The sequence below is a fragment of the Orcinus orca genome, chromosome 5 (genome assembly GCF_937001465.1).
Source record: "Orcinus orca chromosome 5, mOrcOrc1.1, whole genome shotgun sequence".
In the NCBI taxonomy this organism is placed as follows: domain Eukaryota; kingdom Metazoa; phylum Chordata; class Mammalia; order Artiodactyla; family Delphinidae; genus Orcinus; species Orcinus orca.
In genome coordinates, this window is record NC_064563.1 from 90,330,322 (window position 1) to 90,351,694 (window position 21,373).

At 36.4% G+C, this 21,373-nt stretch overlaps 1 protein-coding gene across 1 annotated transcript in view; it reads left to right on the forward strand.

Annotated features, from left to right (window-relative positions):
- The window catches only part of ATG3 (autophagy related 3), a 28,733-nt gene extending 21,671 nt beyond the window's left edge, over positions 1–7,062 (forward strand). Inside the window, exons 8-12 of the mRNA XM_004272061.3 lie at positions 1,682–1,716; positions 1,967–2,122; positions 2,903–3,030; positions 5,092–5,160; positions 6,796–7,062. Of these exons, the coding sequence (XP_004272109.1) occupies positions 1,682–1,716; positions 1,967–2,122; positions 2,903–3,030; positions 5,092–5,160; positions 6,796–6,877 (470 nt within the window). The 3' untranslated portion in view covers positions 6,878–7,062. The remainder of the gene's footprint in view (positions 1–1,681; positions 1,717–1,966; positions 2,123–2,902; positions 3,031–5,091; positions 5,161–6,795) is intronic.
- The last annotated feature ends 14,311 nt before the right edge of the window (positions 7,063–21,373 follow it).

Consider the following 21,373-nt stretch of genomic DNA (forward strand, 5'->3'; position numbering starts at 1 on the left):
TGGAATTCTGCTTAAAAACAGTGTTGTTGGTATCTAATATAACAGTTAATTTTCATCCATCATTCATCAAATATTTATCAAGCAATACAGTATCTGTGTATCAGATACTGTATTTGGTGCTGGAGACAAAGCAGTAGACATGATCTCACGGAGCTGATATTTGATTTAGGGGACACAGACAAGAAACAGTAGATAAGCAAAATATATACTGTCTTAGATGGTTATAAGTGTTAGGGAGAAAAATAAAGGTGGGAGGGGATAGGGAGTCCTGTAGTACGATGAGTGTTGTAATTTTTAAATAGGTTAGTCAAGGAAGAACCTCATTGAGGATATACCTTTTAAGTAAAGTCTGGCAGGAAGTGAACGGACAAGCTGTTTGGATATCTGAGGAAGAGTGCAAAGGCCCTGAAGTGGGAGCATGTGTGGCTTGTATAAAATACTGCAAGGAGGCTCCTATGTCTAGAGAGGAGAGAGGGGAGAGTAAAGGCATGGAGTCAGAGAGGTAACCCGGGGACCCGATCGTGTAGGGCCCTGGCTTTAACTCAGAGTGAGACAAGAAGCCATTGGAGGGTTTTTCTAAGTAGAGGAACAGCTGAGAACAAGATTTAACATCTCAACAGAATCACTGTGACTTCAGTGTTGAGAATAGAGTGAAGGGATAGGGACAACAGTTGGGTGGCTATTTTGATAATCTAGGCAAGAAATGACTGTGGCATGGCCTCGAGTAGGAATTGGAAGTGATGAGAAGCTGCAGATTCTGGACATATTTTGAGGGTAGGGCCGAAAAAGGATTTGTTGCTGGATTGGATGTGACATGACGGAGAGAGAGTACTCAAGTGTGACTCCAAGGTTTTTGACCCAAATGTCTGGAAAGATGTCATTATTGAGATGGGGAAAACTGTAGGAGTGAATGGCTTTGGAGGGGGAGTCAGGAGCTCAGTGTTTGACATGTGATATTTGCTCTGCTCCTTAGTCACTCATTGTAGTCCTAAGTAAACAATTAGGTATCCATGTTTGCAGTCAGGGAATAAATTTAAGAGTCATCAGCATTTAAAGCCCTTGGGACTAGATGAAATCATCAAGGGAGTAAGTGTGGATAAAGAAGAGACAAGGTCCAAAAACTGAGCCCGTAGTTACTATAGACGATGAAGGGGAACCAGCATAGGAGATAGTGAAGGAGAAGCTAGTGAGGTGGGAGGAAAGCCAGGAAAATGTAGTATCTTAAAGGCTGAGGAAAGAAAACGTTCCAAGGAAGAGGGAATAAATCATGCCAGATGTTCCTGAGAGGTCAATTAAGATGAAAACTGGGAATTGACCACCCGGATTCAGCCAAGTGGAAGTCAGTGATGACTTTAACGAGCACATTTTATGCAATTCTATAAATAGCCTTGTGCACCCTATGGAGTCACCTAGGGCTCTACAGTATTATTGTGCCAGTTGGTATTAGTAATAGACTGTTGTAGCACAGGCCAAGCCTTAAGCCTGCTAACTTTCTCTGGCTTTGTCAGGTAAAGTGTCTGCTGCTTTAGAAGTATAGAATTAGCTCCCTCATGTTTATTCAATATCTTCAGTCAGAACAAAAGCAAAAACCCAGGTTTTGAATGATACTCTGAAGTAATATGTAATTTGGTTTAGGAAATTCCTTCGAACTTGATTAGTCTTTTGTTGCTTTTTTAAACAGAATATGAAGAGAGTGGATTGTTGGAAACAGATGAGGTTTGTAAATCAAGTTTTTTCTTTAGTTAATTTTTAATGAGTGAACTTGGGGATTAGTGTTCTTAATATCTTGATCTATCAAATGAGTTTTTAATATGTGTACATTGTTTACAGTATATAACATTTTAGCTTTAAATTTTGTTATATCTGCTGTTGAATAAAAAATATATGGGATGGGAAAAATAGATTTTCTAAAACAAGACATTCATAGTGATTTTAATGGTTGTAAATTTTTCTCCACTATTACCAGGCTACTCTAGATACAAGGAAACTAGTAGAAGCTTGTAAAGCTAAAACTGATGCTGGAGGTGAAGATGCTATTTTGCAAACCAGAACTTATGACCTTTACATCACTTATGATAAATATTACCAGACACCACGACTATGGTTGTTCGGCTATGATGAGGTAAAAATAAAGAAAGACATTTTACTGTAAATATTTAAAATTTTTATGTTGAATTCTTTTGTCATTAGGCCCATGGATATATACTTTTGCCTTTTAAATTTTACAAATCATTTGTTTTATAATTTTGTGATTTATGTTGAGTTTGATTCTTATTTTGAAGAAACTGAATTATCCATTGTAACACCACCACTGCTAAGAATTAAACAGAAATAATCTGTTACATTTATTTCTTGGTTCCTGAGCTTATTTATCCCTTCAAAATGTGAGGAAAATTGAAGTTGGTTTGTTGTATTAAATTTTGTTTGAGATTATATCTATTGGATATATAGGCATTTGTAGAATGATCATATTGCATGTAGTTTTTTTCCTTAAGAATTTCACTTAATTGAATTAAAGAATAACTGAAATAAAAGTAACTTGTTTAATCTGTCATTCCAATGACTATAAATGGGAAACAAGAAAATAAAACAAAATCGGCCTAAAAGATATTAGAAAGTTATAAAATGTTTTGATAGCCATGAACCTGCCTTTTTGTAGGATCTTTTCTGTATTAGATGGTGGCTGATGTCACATAACCTTGATGGACAGACTCTCTCCTCCCTCCCTCCCTCCCTACTTGGTGTAAATAAATCCTTGGCCCCAAATAATCTGGTGATTCTAAATAGTATAGAATTCAGAACTGCAAGTGATGTGGGAGGTGGGGATAAGTATAAACCCTGAAGTTTAGGCCTAAAAGTTTTTAAACAGTAATTTCAAATGAAGCACTTTTTATGGTTTTAGCAACGGCAGCCTTTAACAGTTGAGCACATGTATGAAGACATCAGTCAAGATCATGTGAAGAAAACAGTGACCATTGAAAATCACCCTCATCTTCCACCACCTCCTATGTGTTCAGTTCACCCATGCAGGTGTGTCTGTGTGTGTGTGTGTGTATTTGTGTGCATGTGTGTGTGTGTATACTTCATGGATTTACTACTTGGGAGTCTGTATAAACATGGTGCCTGAACAGAAAAAATTTACTTAATAAATAAAATTCTCTTTTGTCTTCCTTAGGAATGTTTTTGTGCTTAAATAATATATAAGACAAAGAAAAAAAAAACCTTACCAATTTCCTTTAAGTTTAAATTCATTAAGAATAATTTTTGTCCTTTGTGTATGTTTAGTTATAGTATAGATCTTTGTGATTTCACTCCTGTTATTAGCTCCAAGAATACTTTGGAAGATCCTTTTTAGATTAAAAAATACTAATCATTTAGACATGGTTTGCTCTATTGTGATATATCTTTCTGCGAATGTGCAATGTAAAGTTAACTTTGTGCTTTTTCTAGGTGACCTATTTATCTCTTTTTATTTGTTAGTGAAGGGAGACGTATGTAGAATTTCTATTCCTTTACTTTTCATTTAAGAGGTTTTCAGCCCTACCAAATCAAGTACATTTTATAATTTGGGATTTCTTTGTATTACTGTGTTTTCACAGGGCCAAATAAGTGAAACTGAATCTATATATATGATCTGTTTAGAATTTTCCTTAAAAAAAAAATTACATGCTAAATTCTTTCAGTTATTTCTAATGGGTAACTTCTACAAATCATTGAGCAATTTTGGTAACAGTATTTTTCAGATGAAAACTCTGATATTCCATTGACTAATTAGAGGCAACAGTCTTGTTTTAAAAAATCCTTTAATATTTTCTTCTCATTTTTAACAACCTTTTTATTCCAAAAATCTATCCCATAGGAAGTCTAGTTCATTTTTCAAGTTTATTTATATTAAGAGTGTTAATAATGCTAACTATGAAAAGTATTTCAAGAGTCATTAGTTTAAAACTAAAACTATCTAAAATTACCTAATCTAAAAGGTTTTCATTTTTGAGAGTTATTTTTTTGGATCCTCTTATGGCTTGAGAGTTTAGGACAGAGCTTATCAAACTGAGGCAGGTCTCTTTCTGAAGTATAAACTTTACTCAGTGGGAAAAAGAGATAAGTAATTTAACTGGTGATGTTAAACATTTTAGTAAATGACTGTATTATGGAATATAATGTAAATAAGGCAAAAAAAAGCTGGGGCCCTGTAAAATGAGACTGCAAGGGCATTTTAGGCCTTGCCATTGGCTGCCTCAGATTATGTCTTCATATTCTCAGGGCCAATACATTTATTCTCATCTTCTAAGTTGACTGCCTCTTTCATGAAGGTTGTACTCATAAAAATTGAAGTGGTGTTATTTAAGCCAGGATATGTGTAAAAGTTCATTTCTTTTGTACAGTGCCCTTTTCTCAATTATATGCTCAGGCAATTACTTTGATGCCACCTTTTTCTATAGCATAGGAGATTCACCAGTTGGCCACAAAAACATTTGTGGAAAACTTCAGATAAATATCCTTCTTTATATAAAGCCAAAAAAATTTTTCTAAATAGAATCAGATAATTTTAATCTGAAAAAAAAAAATATAAACCTCTTAACTCTGACAAGTTGGCTTTTCTTTAACTCAGTTTTGGTTTACTCTCTGTTAAACATTGAAACAGTCAAAATCACAGCCTTATAAATATCTTTGTGTTTTTTTTGACCAGCTGTTAACCATGTAGCTTTTTTGAATTTGCCTGTTTAGGTTCTTTTTTGTTTCTCAGAGCAGAAAGCCCTTGCTCTGCATTTATGCCCTGGCATGATTTCCCTTTCTCTGATTTTCTGCCCTACCTCCCTTCCACCCCCATTATAGGAAAGCTAACTAGTCCCATTGTGTTCATTTGTGACTACCATGGCTACAATAAAACTGTCTGCATGACTCAACAATCTGGCTTGTTGGGGAGTAGGGAGGAGAATATTTTACAATAGTACTATTATATATTAAAATTAATTCACAGGCGGTAATAACATAGGTGTAATAATGTAGGTTTCTTCGCAAACAAAAACTTGCTTTTCCTACTTTGATCCAATTGATCTATACTAATAAGATGTGTTCTTTTGCTTTTAGGCATGCTGAGGTGATGAAGAAAATCATTGAGACTGTTGCAGAAGGAGGGGGAGAACTTGGTGTTCATATGTATCCTTACCTGTGTATGCGACTAGAGGAAAATTGCTTCTGGGTTTTTTTTTCCCCCTTTTTGGGAAATTTAGTATAAACTTTAAGGCACAGTAGTATAACTTATTTTAGCCCCACACATCTGGAAGTCTTAGTGGGAGTCCTTAATTTATTTAGAAAATGTTACATTGTGATAGTTCTGGCCTTGTTCAGTTGATAAGCACATGTCCCTGTGTGCACCAGTTAGCTCTGCCTTGTTACAGAGCTTCAGAGCAATATGTACTTCTAGGTAGCATCTTGCCAAGTGCTTTTGTTTGTTGAGGCAGTGGCTGAGAGTATGCAATTCCACAACTGTGAACTCTTTATGGAAAAGAAACTCAAAGTGCTTAATCTGTTGATGAAAGATGAATAACCTGTGAATTTAGAGGATAACACATGAATATCTTTTCAAGTATATTTCTGATTTAACATGTTATCAAAAACGTACTTTTCTATCAGGTAAAAGTAAAGTTGGGTTTTGTCAGTCTGAGGTCTCTGAAGCAAAGAAAGAATTCAGATTAAATAAATAGGTTAATTAAAAAGTAAAGCACCTTAAATCTATTTCAGGTTGTCTTCAAATGTAGTATTTTCATTTTTCTCCAGATAAGAGTGCCTCTTTATTTCTCTGGGGTTAGCAAGAGGAATTAAGTAAACTGCTGGATCCTGAAATACACGTACCCATAGCATGGATTCATCAAAAGCAGTCAAGAGTCAATGATTTAAATACCAAATAGCTTGAATTAGTTTGATGCTAGGTTGACATTCGACTTGGTGGTTCCTGCCACTCAGTGTTAGATGTAGACTGAGGGGTCACCACTGTGTTGGAACTACAGATAAACTAAGCATTGCTAATAGAATGTGTGCCTCAGAGAAACATTGGGCTGATTTGATACTGAAACAAACCAAGAACTTTTGGTCCAAACCAGAATTACTCTTAAAATTCTATTATGCATAATTTGAGCATTTATCTCTTTTGGAAGCTGTGTAGCAACTTGGAAGACTCTATATATAGTTCATAATTGTCATCAATTCCCCTGAGAAAAATTAATCTCTTAATGTTTCTAAGTGCAGTGGAACATAGAAAAAAATTCAGGAATTTATTAAAGACAGTCCAGTATGGCAGATTTATTAAAGACTATTCCAGTATAGAATATGGCAAGTACATATTCTAACCAAGAATCATTCCTTATGGAGGGTTTTTTACTTATTTTTTGTTCTTTTACTTCAGTATTTTTATATTCTTTACACTGTCTCATTTTCTAACATACTCTAACAAACTTATAGGCAATAAAAAGACCATCTCCCAATCATTTAAACATGTACCACCTTGTCCTTATTTTTATATTAAAATATTTGGGCTAATATGAACTTGTACTCATTAAGAAGTCTTACATGCAAATATTAAATGTGGCCGGGTCAGTCATTCTTATAGAGAGCCTCATGCTGAATAGACACCAATTGCATGAATGAATTTTTTTAATATAATATACTTGATTTAAGATTTTGTCTTCTGTATTTTTTCTGAGGAGTTATTGCTTAATAAAATGGATATTTACAATGTTAGCTTAAATCATAGAAGTATTTACCAATCTGTTTTCCTTAGCTAAAGACCTTTAGGTATCTTCTAATTTTCTTGAAATTTGTACAAGCTGTCATTCCAACAATAGAATATGACTACACAAGACACTTCACAATGTAACAAAGAGAGCATAGAATCTATCCTAATTATTGGTTCTGATTTTTAAAGAATTAACCCATAGATGTGACCATTGACCATACTCACCGATATGTACAATTTCTCTAATAAAGAGAATTATATGTTTATGCATTAAATAAAAGTTCCTCTACCAGCCTTATTTGTTTAATAAAATGAGTGTAAAGAGACCGTTTTTCTTGCTTCTTATCAAAAGATGGTAATTCTTCAAGTGTAGAAGTATCTCATACAGAATGATGATAAGAGTATTTTTGGTTCACACTTATGAGGAAGGTATTTAAATGTGTAATAATGTGAGAGCTGGGGCTAGAAAATACTTCATGCTAGACTCACCTTCCCTTCTTCTTTCTGTTCCTTTTGTTTCCCCTCTCTGACCATCTCCCTAAGTCTCCTATCTGCTAGTAGTTAATATTGATGAAGTACTTACTGTGTGCCAGGAAATGCATTAAGTGCTGTTACTTATTTTCTTTCTGGATTGTTTTACTAAGTTTGTATCACCAAAGTTATTTTTTTATTAAAGATTCAGGAATATTTTTCCTATGGTGATTGCCTGATAGAATATTAGAATTTAAAGGGATCCCTTTGTTGTATCACATCAGTTTACAGATATGGGTCTGGGAGTTCAGAAAGGTTAAGTGAGGTTCTACTCAGGGACACCCGCTGAGAGCCGAGGAGTAGAACCCAGGCCCTTTGAGGATTCCTCTTACATTCTCTTCGTACCCCACATTGCCCCCTCGTCCCCTTTCTTTCTGTCTTGCACATAGTGGGAGTGGCTAACCCGGCCTCTAAGGAACCTTCGTTTCTTGGTTTATTTTTGTATTCCTCATCATTCAAGAATACTTGCCTTACCTTCAATGCCCCTTTATTTTTACCCCTTTTCCAATTGTAACCCAATTTTTGTGTTTTAAGGAGCTCTCCATAATGAAAATCTTGATAGAATTAAGGTGGTGTTTGATATGGCATAATAGATGTAAACATGGGTGTCATCTTAGAATACACATCAGATATCCTGCTTGCTCATGTAGGCAGCAAGCTACTCTTCTGGCTTTATTTGAATTAATCTTCCCAACTGATTTTACTGAAATATCCTATTTTTGAATACCTGTAATCTAAATGATATGTAGTAATAGATGTTATCACATTGTCAACATTTTTCTCCCAGTTAAGCCTTATTTATAGTACAGATACCTTCAAATCATTTTTTTTTAAGCCGGCAGTCATATTTATCTCAATCACCACTAGGTGGCATAAATCAGAAGATCTTTTTTTCCAATTGAAATCTTTACATGGGTGCCTAATGCATAAAACAAAAGTGGATTTTTTTAACATCTTTATTGGAATATAATTGCTTTACAATATTGTGTTAGTTTCTGCTGTATAACAAAGTGAATCAGCTGTATGTATACAGACATACCCATATCCCCTCCCTCCCAACCTTCCTATCCCACCCCTCTAGGTGGTCACAAAGCACTGAGCTGATCTCCTTGTGCGATGCAGCTGCTTCCCAGTAGCTATCTGTTTTACATTTGATAGTGTATATATGTCAGTGCTACTCTCTCACTTCATCCCAACTTACCCTTTCCCCTCCCCGTGTCCTCAAGTCCATTCTCTACATCTGCGTCTTTATTCCTGTCCTGGGTTTGTCAGAACCTTTTTTTTTTTTAAGATTCCATATATATGTGTTAGCATATGGTATTTGTTTTTCTCTTTCTGACTTACTTCACTCTGTATTACAGACTCTAGGTCCATCCACCTCATTACAAATAACTCAATTTTGTTCCATTTTATGGCCGAGTAATATTGCATTGTATATATGTGCCACATCTTCTTTATCCATTCATCTGTCGATGGACACTTAGGTTGCTTCCATGTCCTGGCTTTTGTAAATAGTGCTGCAGTGAACATTGTGGTACATGACTCTAAAAGTGGATATGTTAATGGTATAAATGTGTTTTTATGAGTTCAGATTTCTAGCACTCATTAAGAAAAATGGAGTTGGTTTGATAAACAAAGTTGTTTTAACGAACTTAGAATTGGGATTCAGATTACGCACGGCAATCTTACAAGTCTTTGCACCTAGTTTATTTTTTATATTAGCTTTGTGGCATTTTTAAACATTCAATTTGCATAAGTAGTAGCAAATGGTAATGGTTTTTTTCTTTTGTTTTATAACTTTTTATTTTGAAATAATATTAGATTTACAGAAAAATTGCAAGTCCTATACACCCTTCATCTGGCTTCCTCTAATGTTAATATTTTATATAACCATGATATATTTATCAAAACTAAGAAATTAACATTGATACAATACTACAAAACTACAGATTTTTTTTGAGCTGTTTGTGCATTTTATTTTTGTTCTTGCCTCTTTTTTTATTGAAGTATAGTTGATTTACAATATTAGTTTCAGGTATACAACATAATGATTCAGTATTTTTATAGGTTATATGCCAATTAAAGTTGTTATATTGGCCATATTCCCTGTGCTGTACAGTATATCCTTGTAGCTTATTTATTTCATACATAGTAGTTTGTGCCTCTAAATCACCTACCCCTGACTTGCCCCTCCTCCCTACCCTCTCCCCACTGGTAACCACTAGTTGGTTCTCTATATCTGTGAGTCTCTTTCTGTTTTGTTATATTCGTTCTTTTTAAAAATTTTCTAGATTCCACGTATAAGTGATATCATATAGTATTTGTCTTTTCGCTGACTTATTTCACTTAGCATAATATCCTCCAGGTCCATCTGTGTTGTTGCAAATGACAAAATTTCATTCTTTTTTATGGCTGAGTAGTATTCCATTGTGTATATATACTATATCTTCTTTATCTGTTCATCTGCTGAGGGACACTTAGGTTGCTTCTGTATTTGGCTATTGTAAATAATGCTGCTATGAACATTGGGGTGCATGTATCTTTTTGAGTTATTTTCATTTTCTTTGGATATATACTCAGGAGTGGAATTGCTGAGTCATATGGTAGCTCTATTTTTAGTTTTTTGGGAAACCTCCATACTGTTTTCCACAGTGACTGCACTAGTTTACATACCAGCCAACAGTGTGAGAGAGTTCCCTTTTCTCCACATCCTTGCCAACATTTGTTGTGTTTTGTTTGTTTTTTTTTTTTTTGCAGTACGCGGGCCTCACTGTTGTGGCCTCTCCCGTTGCAGAGCACAGGCTCTGGATGCGCAGGCTCAGCGGCCATGGCTCACGGGCCCAGCCGCTCCGCGGCATGTGGGATCTTCCCAGACCAGGGTACGAACCCGTGTCCCCTGCATCGGCAGGTGGACTTTCAACCACAGCGCCACCAGGGAAGCCCTGTTGTGTTCTTCTTGGTGATAGCCATCCTGACAGGTGTGAGGTGATATCTCATTGTAGTTTTGGTTTACATTTCCCTGATGATTAGTGATATTGAACATCTTTTCATGTGCCTGTTGGCCATCTGCATTTCCTCTTTGGAAAAATGTCTATTCTGTTCTTCTACCCATTTTTAAATTGGGTTGTTTGTTTTTTTGATGTTTAGTTGTATGGACTATTTGTATATGTTGGATATTAACCCCTTATCAGTCATATCATTTGCAAATATTTTCTCCCATTTAGTAGGTTGTCTTTTCATTTTGTCAATGGTTTCCTTTGTGGTACAGCCATTTTAGAGAGGAATCTGGTAGTACCTGGTCACATTAAGTATGTCTCCTCAGATTCAATTATCTTGCTGAAGTGGCTAACAGAACTCAGGGAAACACAACATTTATCAGTTATTAAAGGACATGAAGGATACAGATGAACAGCTAGATGAATGGTGAGGTCTAGGAAGGTCCTGGGTCCAGAAGCTTCTGTTGCTGTGCAGTGCGGGGACATCACCCTCTCAGAGTGGATGTGTTCGCCAAACTGAAAGCTCTCCAAACACCATACTATTGGGATTTTATAGAGGATTCCTCACATAGGCATGATTGATGATTAACTCTGTTTCTAGCCCTTCTTCCCTCTCTGGAGGATGGGGAGGTGGGGCTGAAAATTCTAAGCTTCTAATCATGGCTTTGTCTTTCTGGTTATGAGCCCCGATTAAAGAGTCCACCTAGAATTACCTTGACAGAACAAAAGATGTTCTTTTTTTTTTTTAACTTTATTTATTTTTTAAAATATATTTTATTTTTTTAAATGTATTTTATTTATTTAGTTTTGGCTGCAATGGGTCTTCGTTGCTGCGTGCGGGCTTTCTCTAGTTGTGGCAAGCGGGGGCTACTCTTCGTTGAAGTGCGCAGGCTCTCATTGCGGTGGCTTCTCTTTGTTGGGGAGCACGGGCTCTAGGCACACGGGCTTCAGTAGTTGTGACACACGGGCTCAGTAGTTGTGGCCTGCAGGCTCTAGAGCGCAGACTCAGTAGTTGTGGTGCACAGGCTTAGTTGCTCCGCGCCATGTGGCATCTTCCCGGACCAGGGCTCGAACCCATGTCCCCTGCATTGGCAGGAGGATTCTTAACCACTGCACCACCAGGGAAGTCCAAAGATATTCTTAGTGCTCTTATCACTTAGGAATTTTTAAGGATCTTAGGAGCCCTGTATTAGGAACTGGAGACAGAGACCAACATATATATTTATTATTATATTACAGGGAACCTATAGAATGTTCATTGCTGTTTTGTTTATGGTGACAGGAGTTGGAAGCAATCTGGGGATTAATCATTGGTAGGGATACCAGGTACTGTACAGCAATTGGATACATAATAGATACACATGAAACAACATGGATAGATCTTAAACATATTGTAAGTTTTAAAAGTTAGTTATTTCCTTTGTAGTTTCCTCAGTTTTCCGTTTTTATTTGGTTATCCTATTTGACATCTCAAACATAACATGTCTAAGCCCAAACTCCTGATTTTATATTCACTGCCAAACAGCAACTACCACAACTGAACTGCTAACAATAAAAAACCACTCACTTCTTCCAATTTTCCACACTTGACGTCACTACCAGCCCCCCCAGTTACTGAGCCAAAATTCCTGGAGTCATACTCTTTCTCTCTGTCCACCCCTCTCCCACTAATACATATCACATCTCTCAGCGGCAAGTCCTGTCCTCTCTACTTCCGTGACACATCCTGGTGCCTGGGGTTCTGTGTATTGAACCAGCAACTCACAAGATTTTAATGAAGGAGGTTCATTCATGGATCACACTTTGAGAAATTCTTGAGAAACACTCTCTTGCCCGTAGTTGAGGAGTAAACTTCCTTTTTGATAAATTTTGGGGCTTCTTAAGGAAAAATTAGAGGAAGATATTTGGGGGGAGCTTTTTAAAATAAAAATCATTTTTGTGATTCCATTGTTAATAGTGAATCAACTGGTCTCAGAAGGTAATACCTTTTCAGATTTGTCTCCCAGTACAGCTGATAGCATGAAGTTTATATTTAGGGAAGAGGAAGTAGCTAAGAGCCGTCTCTAGAGCCAATATTGAATTCCCAGTTCCCTTTGATTGTGTGACCTTGGTTCTGAACCTCCAGATACCTCACCTACAAAGAGAGGCTAACATTTTCTAGCCATAGAATTGTTAGGAGGGTTGAAGATGATGATGCATGTAAAGCACTTAGCACAGTGCTTGACATTCATGCTGTAGCTAGTGTGATGACGATAATGATTACAATTGCTGCCACTCTAGAACTTCTGGTTTTGAGGTCAGAATTATCACATCCAGCAGAGGGCAGTGGAATAGCACAAGATTAAGCATTTAAGCCTTCTGGATATGGCAGAGTTATCAAAAACTGCTTCTCCCACTTTCTCTTTGCGTTTTTTATCTTAATAGGGGAGGGAGGTGGATGATATTGGTCAACATCCTTTATGTTTGAGATCCTCACCCCTTCATTTATTGAAGAACAGTGAGATCCAGTTCACCCAGTGTTTGCTTGCAGTTATTTGCTGTTTCAATCACCTGACATTTTCCCTGAGCTATGTCCTTCATATCTACTTTTCTAAAATGAGAATGGATTAATTTTTTTGTTTTATTGATGTATAATTGATAAAATTTTAATGTATTTAGAGTATACAATGTGATGGTTTGATATATAATTTGTAAAGGATTCTCACAACACACCCATCATCTCACATATTTACTTTTTTTTTTCCTGTTTTTGGTGAGGATGCTTAAGATTTATTTTCTTGCCTAAATTTCAACTGTACAATGCACTGTTATCAACTGTAGTCACCGTGCTATCCTTAGATCCTCATACCTTATTCATTTAATAACAAAGTTTATATAACCTTTCACCAACCTCTCCCCTTTTCTCCCAGCCCCTGGAAACCACCATTCTACTCTTTATTTCTATGAGTTTGCCTTTTTTTTTTTTTTTTTAAAGATTCCACATATAAAGGATAACCTGAGGTATTTGTCTTCTATCTGGCTTATTTCTGGTGAAATGCCCTTCTGATTAATCCATGTTGTTGCAAATGACAGGGTTTCCTATTTTTTTAAAGGCTGAATAATATTGCAGTGTATATATTAACAGTAGTCGAGGAGAGACCACGATGCAGGTGAAACAGCTGTGAAAAGAGAAGGAGAAGAAAGGACACTTGGGGAGAAAGAGTCTCATCTTGCAGTGCAGCTCCAAGAAAGTGTCAGACAGATTAATGGGGATCCAGGAGCACAGATTGCCTATTAGAGAAGCACCCCATCTGCCAGGAATGTCCTGGTTCTACTGCTGTGTGCAGATCCCAAAGGTGTGGCAGGTGGAAGCCATCAGCTTATTACATTCCTTGCAGGAGGCTCTCTCCAGAAGGGAGATTTGAGTGGCATGCCTCCATGACAACCACAGTGAACACATTTTGAAAATGCTAAAGAAAATTGTTGTTGTTATGATTATTATTATTCCCCTTGATATTGCTGCTGCTACAACTACCACTACAGAGCCCAAATACGTTCATTCACTAAATAGAGGTCAAAAGCCTATGCTGGGTTAGATACCAGTGGACTCCAGAATTCCAATCCCCATATACCACATCCCCTTCAAAGAACATTTGGGTTGTTTTGAAATCTTGGCTATTGTGAATAACGTTGCAACAAATATGAGAGTACATATATCTCCTTGAGATAATGATTTTATTTCCTTTGGATATATCCCAAAGACATGGGATTGCTGGATCATACGGTAGTTCTATTTAATTTATTGAGGAATCTCCATACTGTTTTCCATAGTGGCTGTACCAGTTTACATTCCCTAACAATGTACAAGTGTTTCCTTTTCTCTGTATCTTCACCATCCTTTGTTATCTCTGGTTTTTTTGATAATAGCCATCCTAACAGATGTGAGTTGATACTTCATTGCGGTTTTGATTTGCATTTCCCTGATGATTAGTGATGTTGAGCATCTTTTCATGTACCTGTTAGCGATATGGATGTCTTCTTTGGAAAAATATCTATTCAAGTACTTTGCTTATTTTTCAATTGGGTTGTGTTTTTGTTTTTGTTGTTTTTTGCTGTTGAATTTTCTATCAGTGGTGATAATGGGCATCCTTGTCTTGTTCCTGATCTTAGCTTTTTGCCACTGAGTATGATGTTAGCTGTGGGCTTATCCATAAATGGGTTTTATTATGTTGAGATACCTTCTATCTGTACCTAATTTGTTGAGAGTTTTTATCATGAAAGGATGTTGAATTTCATCAAATGCTTTTTCTGCAATATATATTGGGATGATCATGTGATTTTTATCCTTCATTTTGTTAATGCGATGTAACATTTATTGAATTGCATATGTTGAACCATCCTTGCATCCCAGGAATAAATCTCACTTGATCATGGTGTATGGTTCCTTTAATGTATTGTTGAAATTGGTTTGCTAATATTTTGAGGATTTTTGCATCTATGTTCATTGGGGATATTGCCCTATAATATTCTTTTCTTGCAGTGTTCTTGTCTGGTTTTGATGTCAGGATATTGCTAACCTTATAAAGTAAGTTTGGAAGTGTTCCTTCCTCTTCAAATTTTTGGAAGACTTTGAGAAGGATTGGTATTAATTCTACTTTAAATGTTTGGTAGAATTCACTAGTGAAACCAGACAGTCCTGGATTTTTCTCTGTTGGGAGGTTTTGATTATTGATTCAGTCTCCTTACACATTATTGTTCTGTTCAGATTTTCTGTTTCTTCATAATTCAATGTTGATAGTTTATGTGTTTCTAGTAATTCATCCATTTCTTCTAGTTTATCTAATTTATTGGCATATAATCATTCATAGTAGTTTCCTATGATCCTTAGTATTTCTGTGTTATCAGTTGTAATGTCTCTTTTATTTCTGATTTTGTGTCTTCTCTCTTTTTTTCTTAGTCTAGCTAAAGTTTCTTTGATCTTTGCTATTGTCTTGCTAGTCTCTATTTTTTTTTTTCTGCTCTGGTCTTTGTTATTTCCTTCCTTTTGCTGAATTTGGGCTTAGTTCTTTTTCTAGTTTGTTGAGGTGTAAATTTAGGTTGTTTATTTGTGCTCTTCTTTTTAACGTAGCCATTTATCACTAAAAATTCCTTCTTATTATTGCTTTTCCTGCATCCCATAGTTTTTGGCATGCTGTGTTTTCATTTTTGTTTGTCCGGTGGTACTTTTAAACTTTTCTTCTGATTTTGTCTTTGACCCAATCGTTGTTCAAGAGTGTGTTGTTTAATTTCCATGTATTTGTGAGTTTTCCAGTTTCCTTGCCTGTTGTTGATCTGGTTTTATTCCAAGTGGTTATAAAAAATACTTGGAATGGTTTCAGTTTTCTTAAATTTGTTGACTTGTGATCTCTCCTGGGGAATGTGTTCCATGTGCACTTGAGAAGGATGTGTATTCTTCTGCTGTTGTGTAGAAAGTCCTGTATATGAACTTCCATTGATCTATAGTGTTCAAGTCAGCTGTTTCTTTATTGATTTTCTGGATGGATGTTCTATCCATTATTGTAAGCAGAATATTGAAGTTCCCTACTATTATTACATTGCTGTCAGTTTCTGCCTTCAGATCTGTCAGTATTTACTTTTGATACTCTGATGTTGAGTGTGTTATGTATTTATAATTTTTATATCTTCCAGTTGAATTGATTCTTTTTTTTTTTTTTTTTTTTGCGGTACACGGGCCTCTCACTGTTGTGGCCTCTCCCGTTGCGGAGCACAGGCTCCGGACGCGCAGGCTCAGCGGCCATGGCTCACAGGCCTAGCTGCTCCACAGCATGTGGGATCTTCCCGTACCGGGGCACGAACCCGTGTCCCCTGCATCGGCAGGCAGACTCTCAACCACTGCGCCATCAGGGAAGCCCTGAATTGATTCTTTTATCATTATATAATGACCTTTTTTGTCTCTTGAGACAGATTTAGACTTAAAGTATATTTTATCTGATATGAGTATAGTGAATCTGCTTTCTTTGGTTACCATTTGTATGAAATATCTTTTACCATTTCTTCACTTTCAGTCTACATGTATCTTTAATTTAAAAGCAAGTCTCTGCAGACAATATATAGATAGATCTTGGTCTTTTAAATTCATTTGGCCACTTTGTGCCTTTTGATTGGTGAGTTTAATATTTTAAGTTAAATTATTGATAAGTGATGACTTAACATTGCCATTTTGTTGTTTTCTGTTTGTCTTTCAGTTGTTTTGTCCCTCTGTTCCTCTCATGATTTTTTATAGTGATTTGCTTTGATTTATTTTGCATCTTTTGTGTATCTGTTATATGTTTTCTTGTTGGTTAGCTCAAGACTTGCATAAAATATCTTATAGTTATAACCTTCTATTTTAAATTGATAACAAAACTTCAGTTTCGTACAAAGCCCTGTCCTTTTACTCTTCCCACCTCCAGCACTTTGTGTTCTTGTAGACATTTGGTTTCCTTTTATATTGTATACCCATAAACAAATGTTTAAGCTTTATATTAGGGTTAAAAATAATTTATACACCACCTTTACTGTGTTATAGACAGCTCTACATATGTCTATATATTTACCTTTGTGAGATTTGTGCTTTCACATGCTTTTGTGTTGCTGTTTACTGTGTTATTTCATTTGAGCAAGTCACAGCCAGGACACCTCTGGGTGTGGGTCCAGCATGCATGTGCATTTGCTGCAGCAGTAGTGCAGCAGAAGTCTCAGGCACAGGCTCATGTGTAGCAGTTGCAGAGATAGGGTCCAGGGCAAGTGCATGTTTGTGGAAGAAGGATGTCTGCTCTGGCACTGGGAACTGAGGGATCCAGCAGTGTACATATGGCTCTGGCCCTGGAGAGGGGGCAGCATTGCACAGAGGCAGCTCTGGCCCTTGCGGGGAGGATGCAGCTGCTGCTTGGGGCCCAGCAGGGAGTAGGGGACAGTGGGGGGTGACTCTAGGCAGCTCCATCTGCTGGGTTCAGCATAGGTGTGGACAGTGGGAGTCCTTGGCAAAAGCTAGAGTGTCCTCAGCAGTGATTAGGGCTGCTGAGGTCCTCTGGTTCTCTTTTTTCCCCATAGGGGATGGTCACACTCATCCCTCTTGGCAATAAGCTGTGATACACTGGGGGATGAGATGACACAGGTTTGCTTTCTACACTTTTCTATGTGCCATCCTTAGTTTTTGTGCTCCTCAGGATTTCTGAAGCTACTTTATTGTATTCTGGAGTTGTCCTAGAGTTATTTCCCTCAGTATGTAGTTGGGGGGATGAGCATTGGATCCTTCTACACTGCTATTCTAATGACATTACCTGTTTTTAACTTTTGGATAAATTCCTAGGGGTAGAGATGTTGAATCATAAGGTAGATGTATATGTAGTTTCATTCAAAAACAGAAAATCCTGTCAAATCTTTTTCTAACATGAGATACTTTTTTTTTTTAACCCACTAAGATCCAGGAAGGTTTTTTATTCAGCAATAAATAACCATAACATGAGCCCACTGAAGCTCCACAACCCTTTGAGAAATGTACAAGTTCCCCCCTTTTTACAGATGAGAAAACTGAGGCTTAGTGAGGTGAAGCAACTTGTGTCCCACATCACGCAGATAATGAGCAACACAGCTAGAATTTGAGTCAAAGTGTGTCAACCTCAGAATCTACATTCTTCGTTGATGAGATGATCAGCAGGTCAGTCTAGAGGGTATAGAATGTTTGGGTTGGGAAAGAATGGGGGAAAAAAGTGAGAGAGATAACCCAAAGAATGAGCTTAGAGAGGGAGCAGGGGAAGCTGGAAGGTATAAGCAGATTTGCCATTGGAATTAAGATCATTCAAGGCTACTCTTTTCACCAGGGTCAGCTAGGGAAGCTCCCACCTATGCAAACACCAGAAGGGAATCTGGTGCTTGGCACTGCATAGCAGGTCAGAAGGCCTGGGAGGGCTCTCTTCATCTTCCTACCTCTTCAACAGGGAAGTGTTGGCAAGGATGTGGAGAAAAGGGTATCCTTTTGTGCTGGTGTTGGGAGTGTAAATTCATTCAGCCACCCTGGAAAACATTATGGAGGTTCCTTAAAACTAGAACTACCATATGATCCAGCAATCCCACCTCTTCAGTATATATATGAAGGAAAGGAAAACAGGGTCTTGAGATATATGCACCGCCATGTTCGTTGTAGCACTGCTCACAATAGCCAAAATATTTAAATAGCCCAAGTGTCAATGGATGAATCAATAAACGAGATGTGGTGCATATATACATGGCATATATATATGTATGTATGTATATATATATATATATATATGTATGTATGTATACATACATATGTATACACACAAACACACAGGAGTAGTATTTGCCAAAAGAAAGAAGGACATCCTGCCGTTTGTGGCAACATGGATGGAATTTGAGGGCGTTATGCTAATTGAAGTAAGTCAGACAGAGAAAGAAAACTACTGTATTATATCATGTTATACATGGAATTTTACAAAGCTGACTCAGAGAAACAGAGACTAGGACTGTGGTTACCAGGGGTTGGGGAGTGGGAGAAAACCAAGATGTAGTACAAACTTCCAGTTACAAGATGAATAAGTTCTGGGAATCTAATGTACAGCATAGTGACTATAATTAATAATACAGAATCATATACTTGAAAGAGTAGATCTTAAATGTTCTCACCACAAAAAAGATGAGATACTATTTTACATTCCCATCATGAATGCGTGAGAGATCTAGTTGCTTCAAAACCTCACCAACATCGATGTTGTCAGTCTTTAATTTTAGCCATTCTGGTGGCTTTAGTTTTGATCTTAAGGTTTTAATTTGCATTTCCCTGATGACTAATCCTGTTGAACATTTTTTTCTGCTTGCTTGCTGGCCATTTATATGTATTCTTTTGTGAAGTGTCCATTTAGGTATTTTGCCCGTATTTATTGAGCTATTAGTCTTTATTTTTCATTTGTAGTTCTTTATAAATCCTGCACTGGAACTTTGGCATATGTATGTTTTTCAGATATTTGCTTCTAGTCTATAGCTTGCCTATTCATTTTCTTAGTTTTGTCTTTTGAGGAATAGACTTTTTACGTTTGATGAGGTCTAATTTTTCCATTTTTTTCTTTGCTTTCTATATCCTTTTTCAAAAACCTTTCTACCCTTAAACATGAACCTATTTGCTGTTTTTCCTCTAAAGACCCTATCATTTTAGTTATTGTGTTTAACTTTAGGTCTATGTATATGGATGAGGTATGGGTCCAGGTTCACCTCCCATCCCCACCCCATCCCCTTTGTTTAAAGGACTTTCCTTTCTCCGTCGGGTTGTTTTGGCATCTTTGTTGAATATCAAATGATCTTAAAAATATGAGTCTATTTATGGATTTTCTCTTTTGTATCTTTAATCTACTTGTCAACTCTTATGCCAATACACCTGGTCTTGATTGATACAGCTTTATAGAAGACTTGAAATCAGGTAGTGTATGTCCTCCAAATTTTTTCTTCTTTTTCCCAGATTGCTTTGGATATTCTAGGTCCTTTGAATTTTCATATAAAATTATAAATAAGCATGTCAGTTTCTACAAGAAAAATCCCGTTGGAATTTTTACTGGGGGTGTTGAATCTATAGATAAATTTGGAGGGAATTGACATCTTAACAAGATTGAATCTTCTACTCCATGAATATGGTAAAGCTCTTCATTTATTTAAATCTTCTTTTATGTATCTCAGCATTATTTTGTAGTTTCCAGTGTAGGTGTTTTGAACATCTGAAATTTATTAATGAATATTTTGGGTTTTACATAATTGTAAATGGTATTCTGCTATTTGATTCCTGCTAGTATGAATAAAAATACAATTGATTTTTTCATATTACTGATATTATTATGTAACTTTATCACTTAACTAAATTGACTTATTTCTAGTAGTCATTTGGAGTTCTGTAGGATTTTCCATGTGAACATTATGTCATTTGCATATAGAAATAGTTTTGCTTTTGCTTTTTAAACTTTATGCTTTTATTTCTTTTTTCTGTTTTTATTACAATGATTAAGACCTTCAGTACAATGTTGAATCAAAGTGATATGACTGTGCATCCTTTCCATGCTCCTGATCTTGTGGCAAAAGCATTTGATATTTATCATTAGTTATGTTAGCTATAGGATATATGTCACCTTTGAGGAGACAGTTCTCCATGAGTCTCCTGTTGCTACATATCTTGCAAGCAGATATACTAAGCACTGTTTTGTTCCGGACTACCTTTTCAAGGATATTTGTACAGCAAAAAGCCTTGGAATATATAGTGTCTCCCTCCAGAGCAAAGGGTGGATCTGTTTACTGTCCAATATGATAATGTCTCCCTTTGGGGCAAATGTTGGGCAGGGTTGCTTGCAGCCCATTACAAGAGATTTGACTTCACTAAACTCAGTGTTTCTCTTCTGTAATGTAAGCTACTGTGTGTGCAGGTGGCACCTAGGCCTCATTGTGTCATCCTGTGAAATTGGGGCTTGAGAAATTAGCACAAGAAAATGATAATACTCTAGCTACTGCTATTGTTATGAGAAATAAACTGTCCTTTACAGAGGACCTAGGAGATTTGTGTCTTCTGCCAGCATCCATGACAGGCTGATTGGTTAACTTGTAAGTAGAGAAAAACTGTTTATAGTTCTTGACAATGACCTCTGTCAAATTGTGGAAAGTCCCTCATATTCATAGTTTTATGAGTTTTTTTTTAAAGATCTGATTCTCAGGATGCTCTTTCTCTCTCAAATTGCAAATCATTTAATATAGTAAATTTAGAATTTTTGGTATACTTGGCTACCATGCCTGTTGCCTTGCTGAATGATGATTATCAGTGTTCCACCACTACATTAACTTTTGCAAATTCAAATAACTTACTCTTTGTGACATTGAAGGGACTCTGAAAATTAAAAAAAATATGTATTCCAATTAGGGCTTGCTTTTCCAATAAAAAAAATCTCAGACTTTTAAAATCATAAATGAGTTGAATTTTGTTAAATGCTTTATTTTTATCTATTGAAACTATCATATACTTTTTCCCCCTTTTTTGTGAATTATGTTGATTTTTGAATGTTAAACTAAACTTAATACACACTATTTGGTTATAATGTATTAT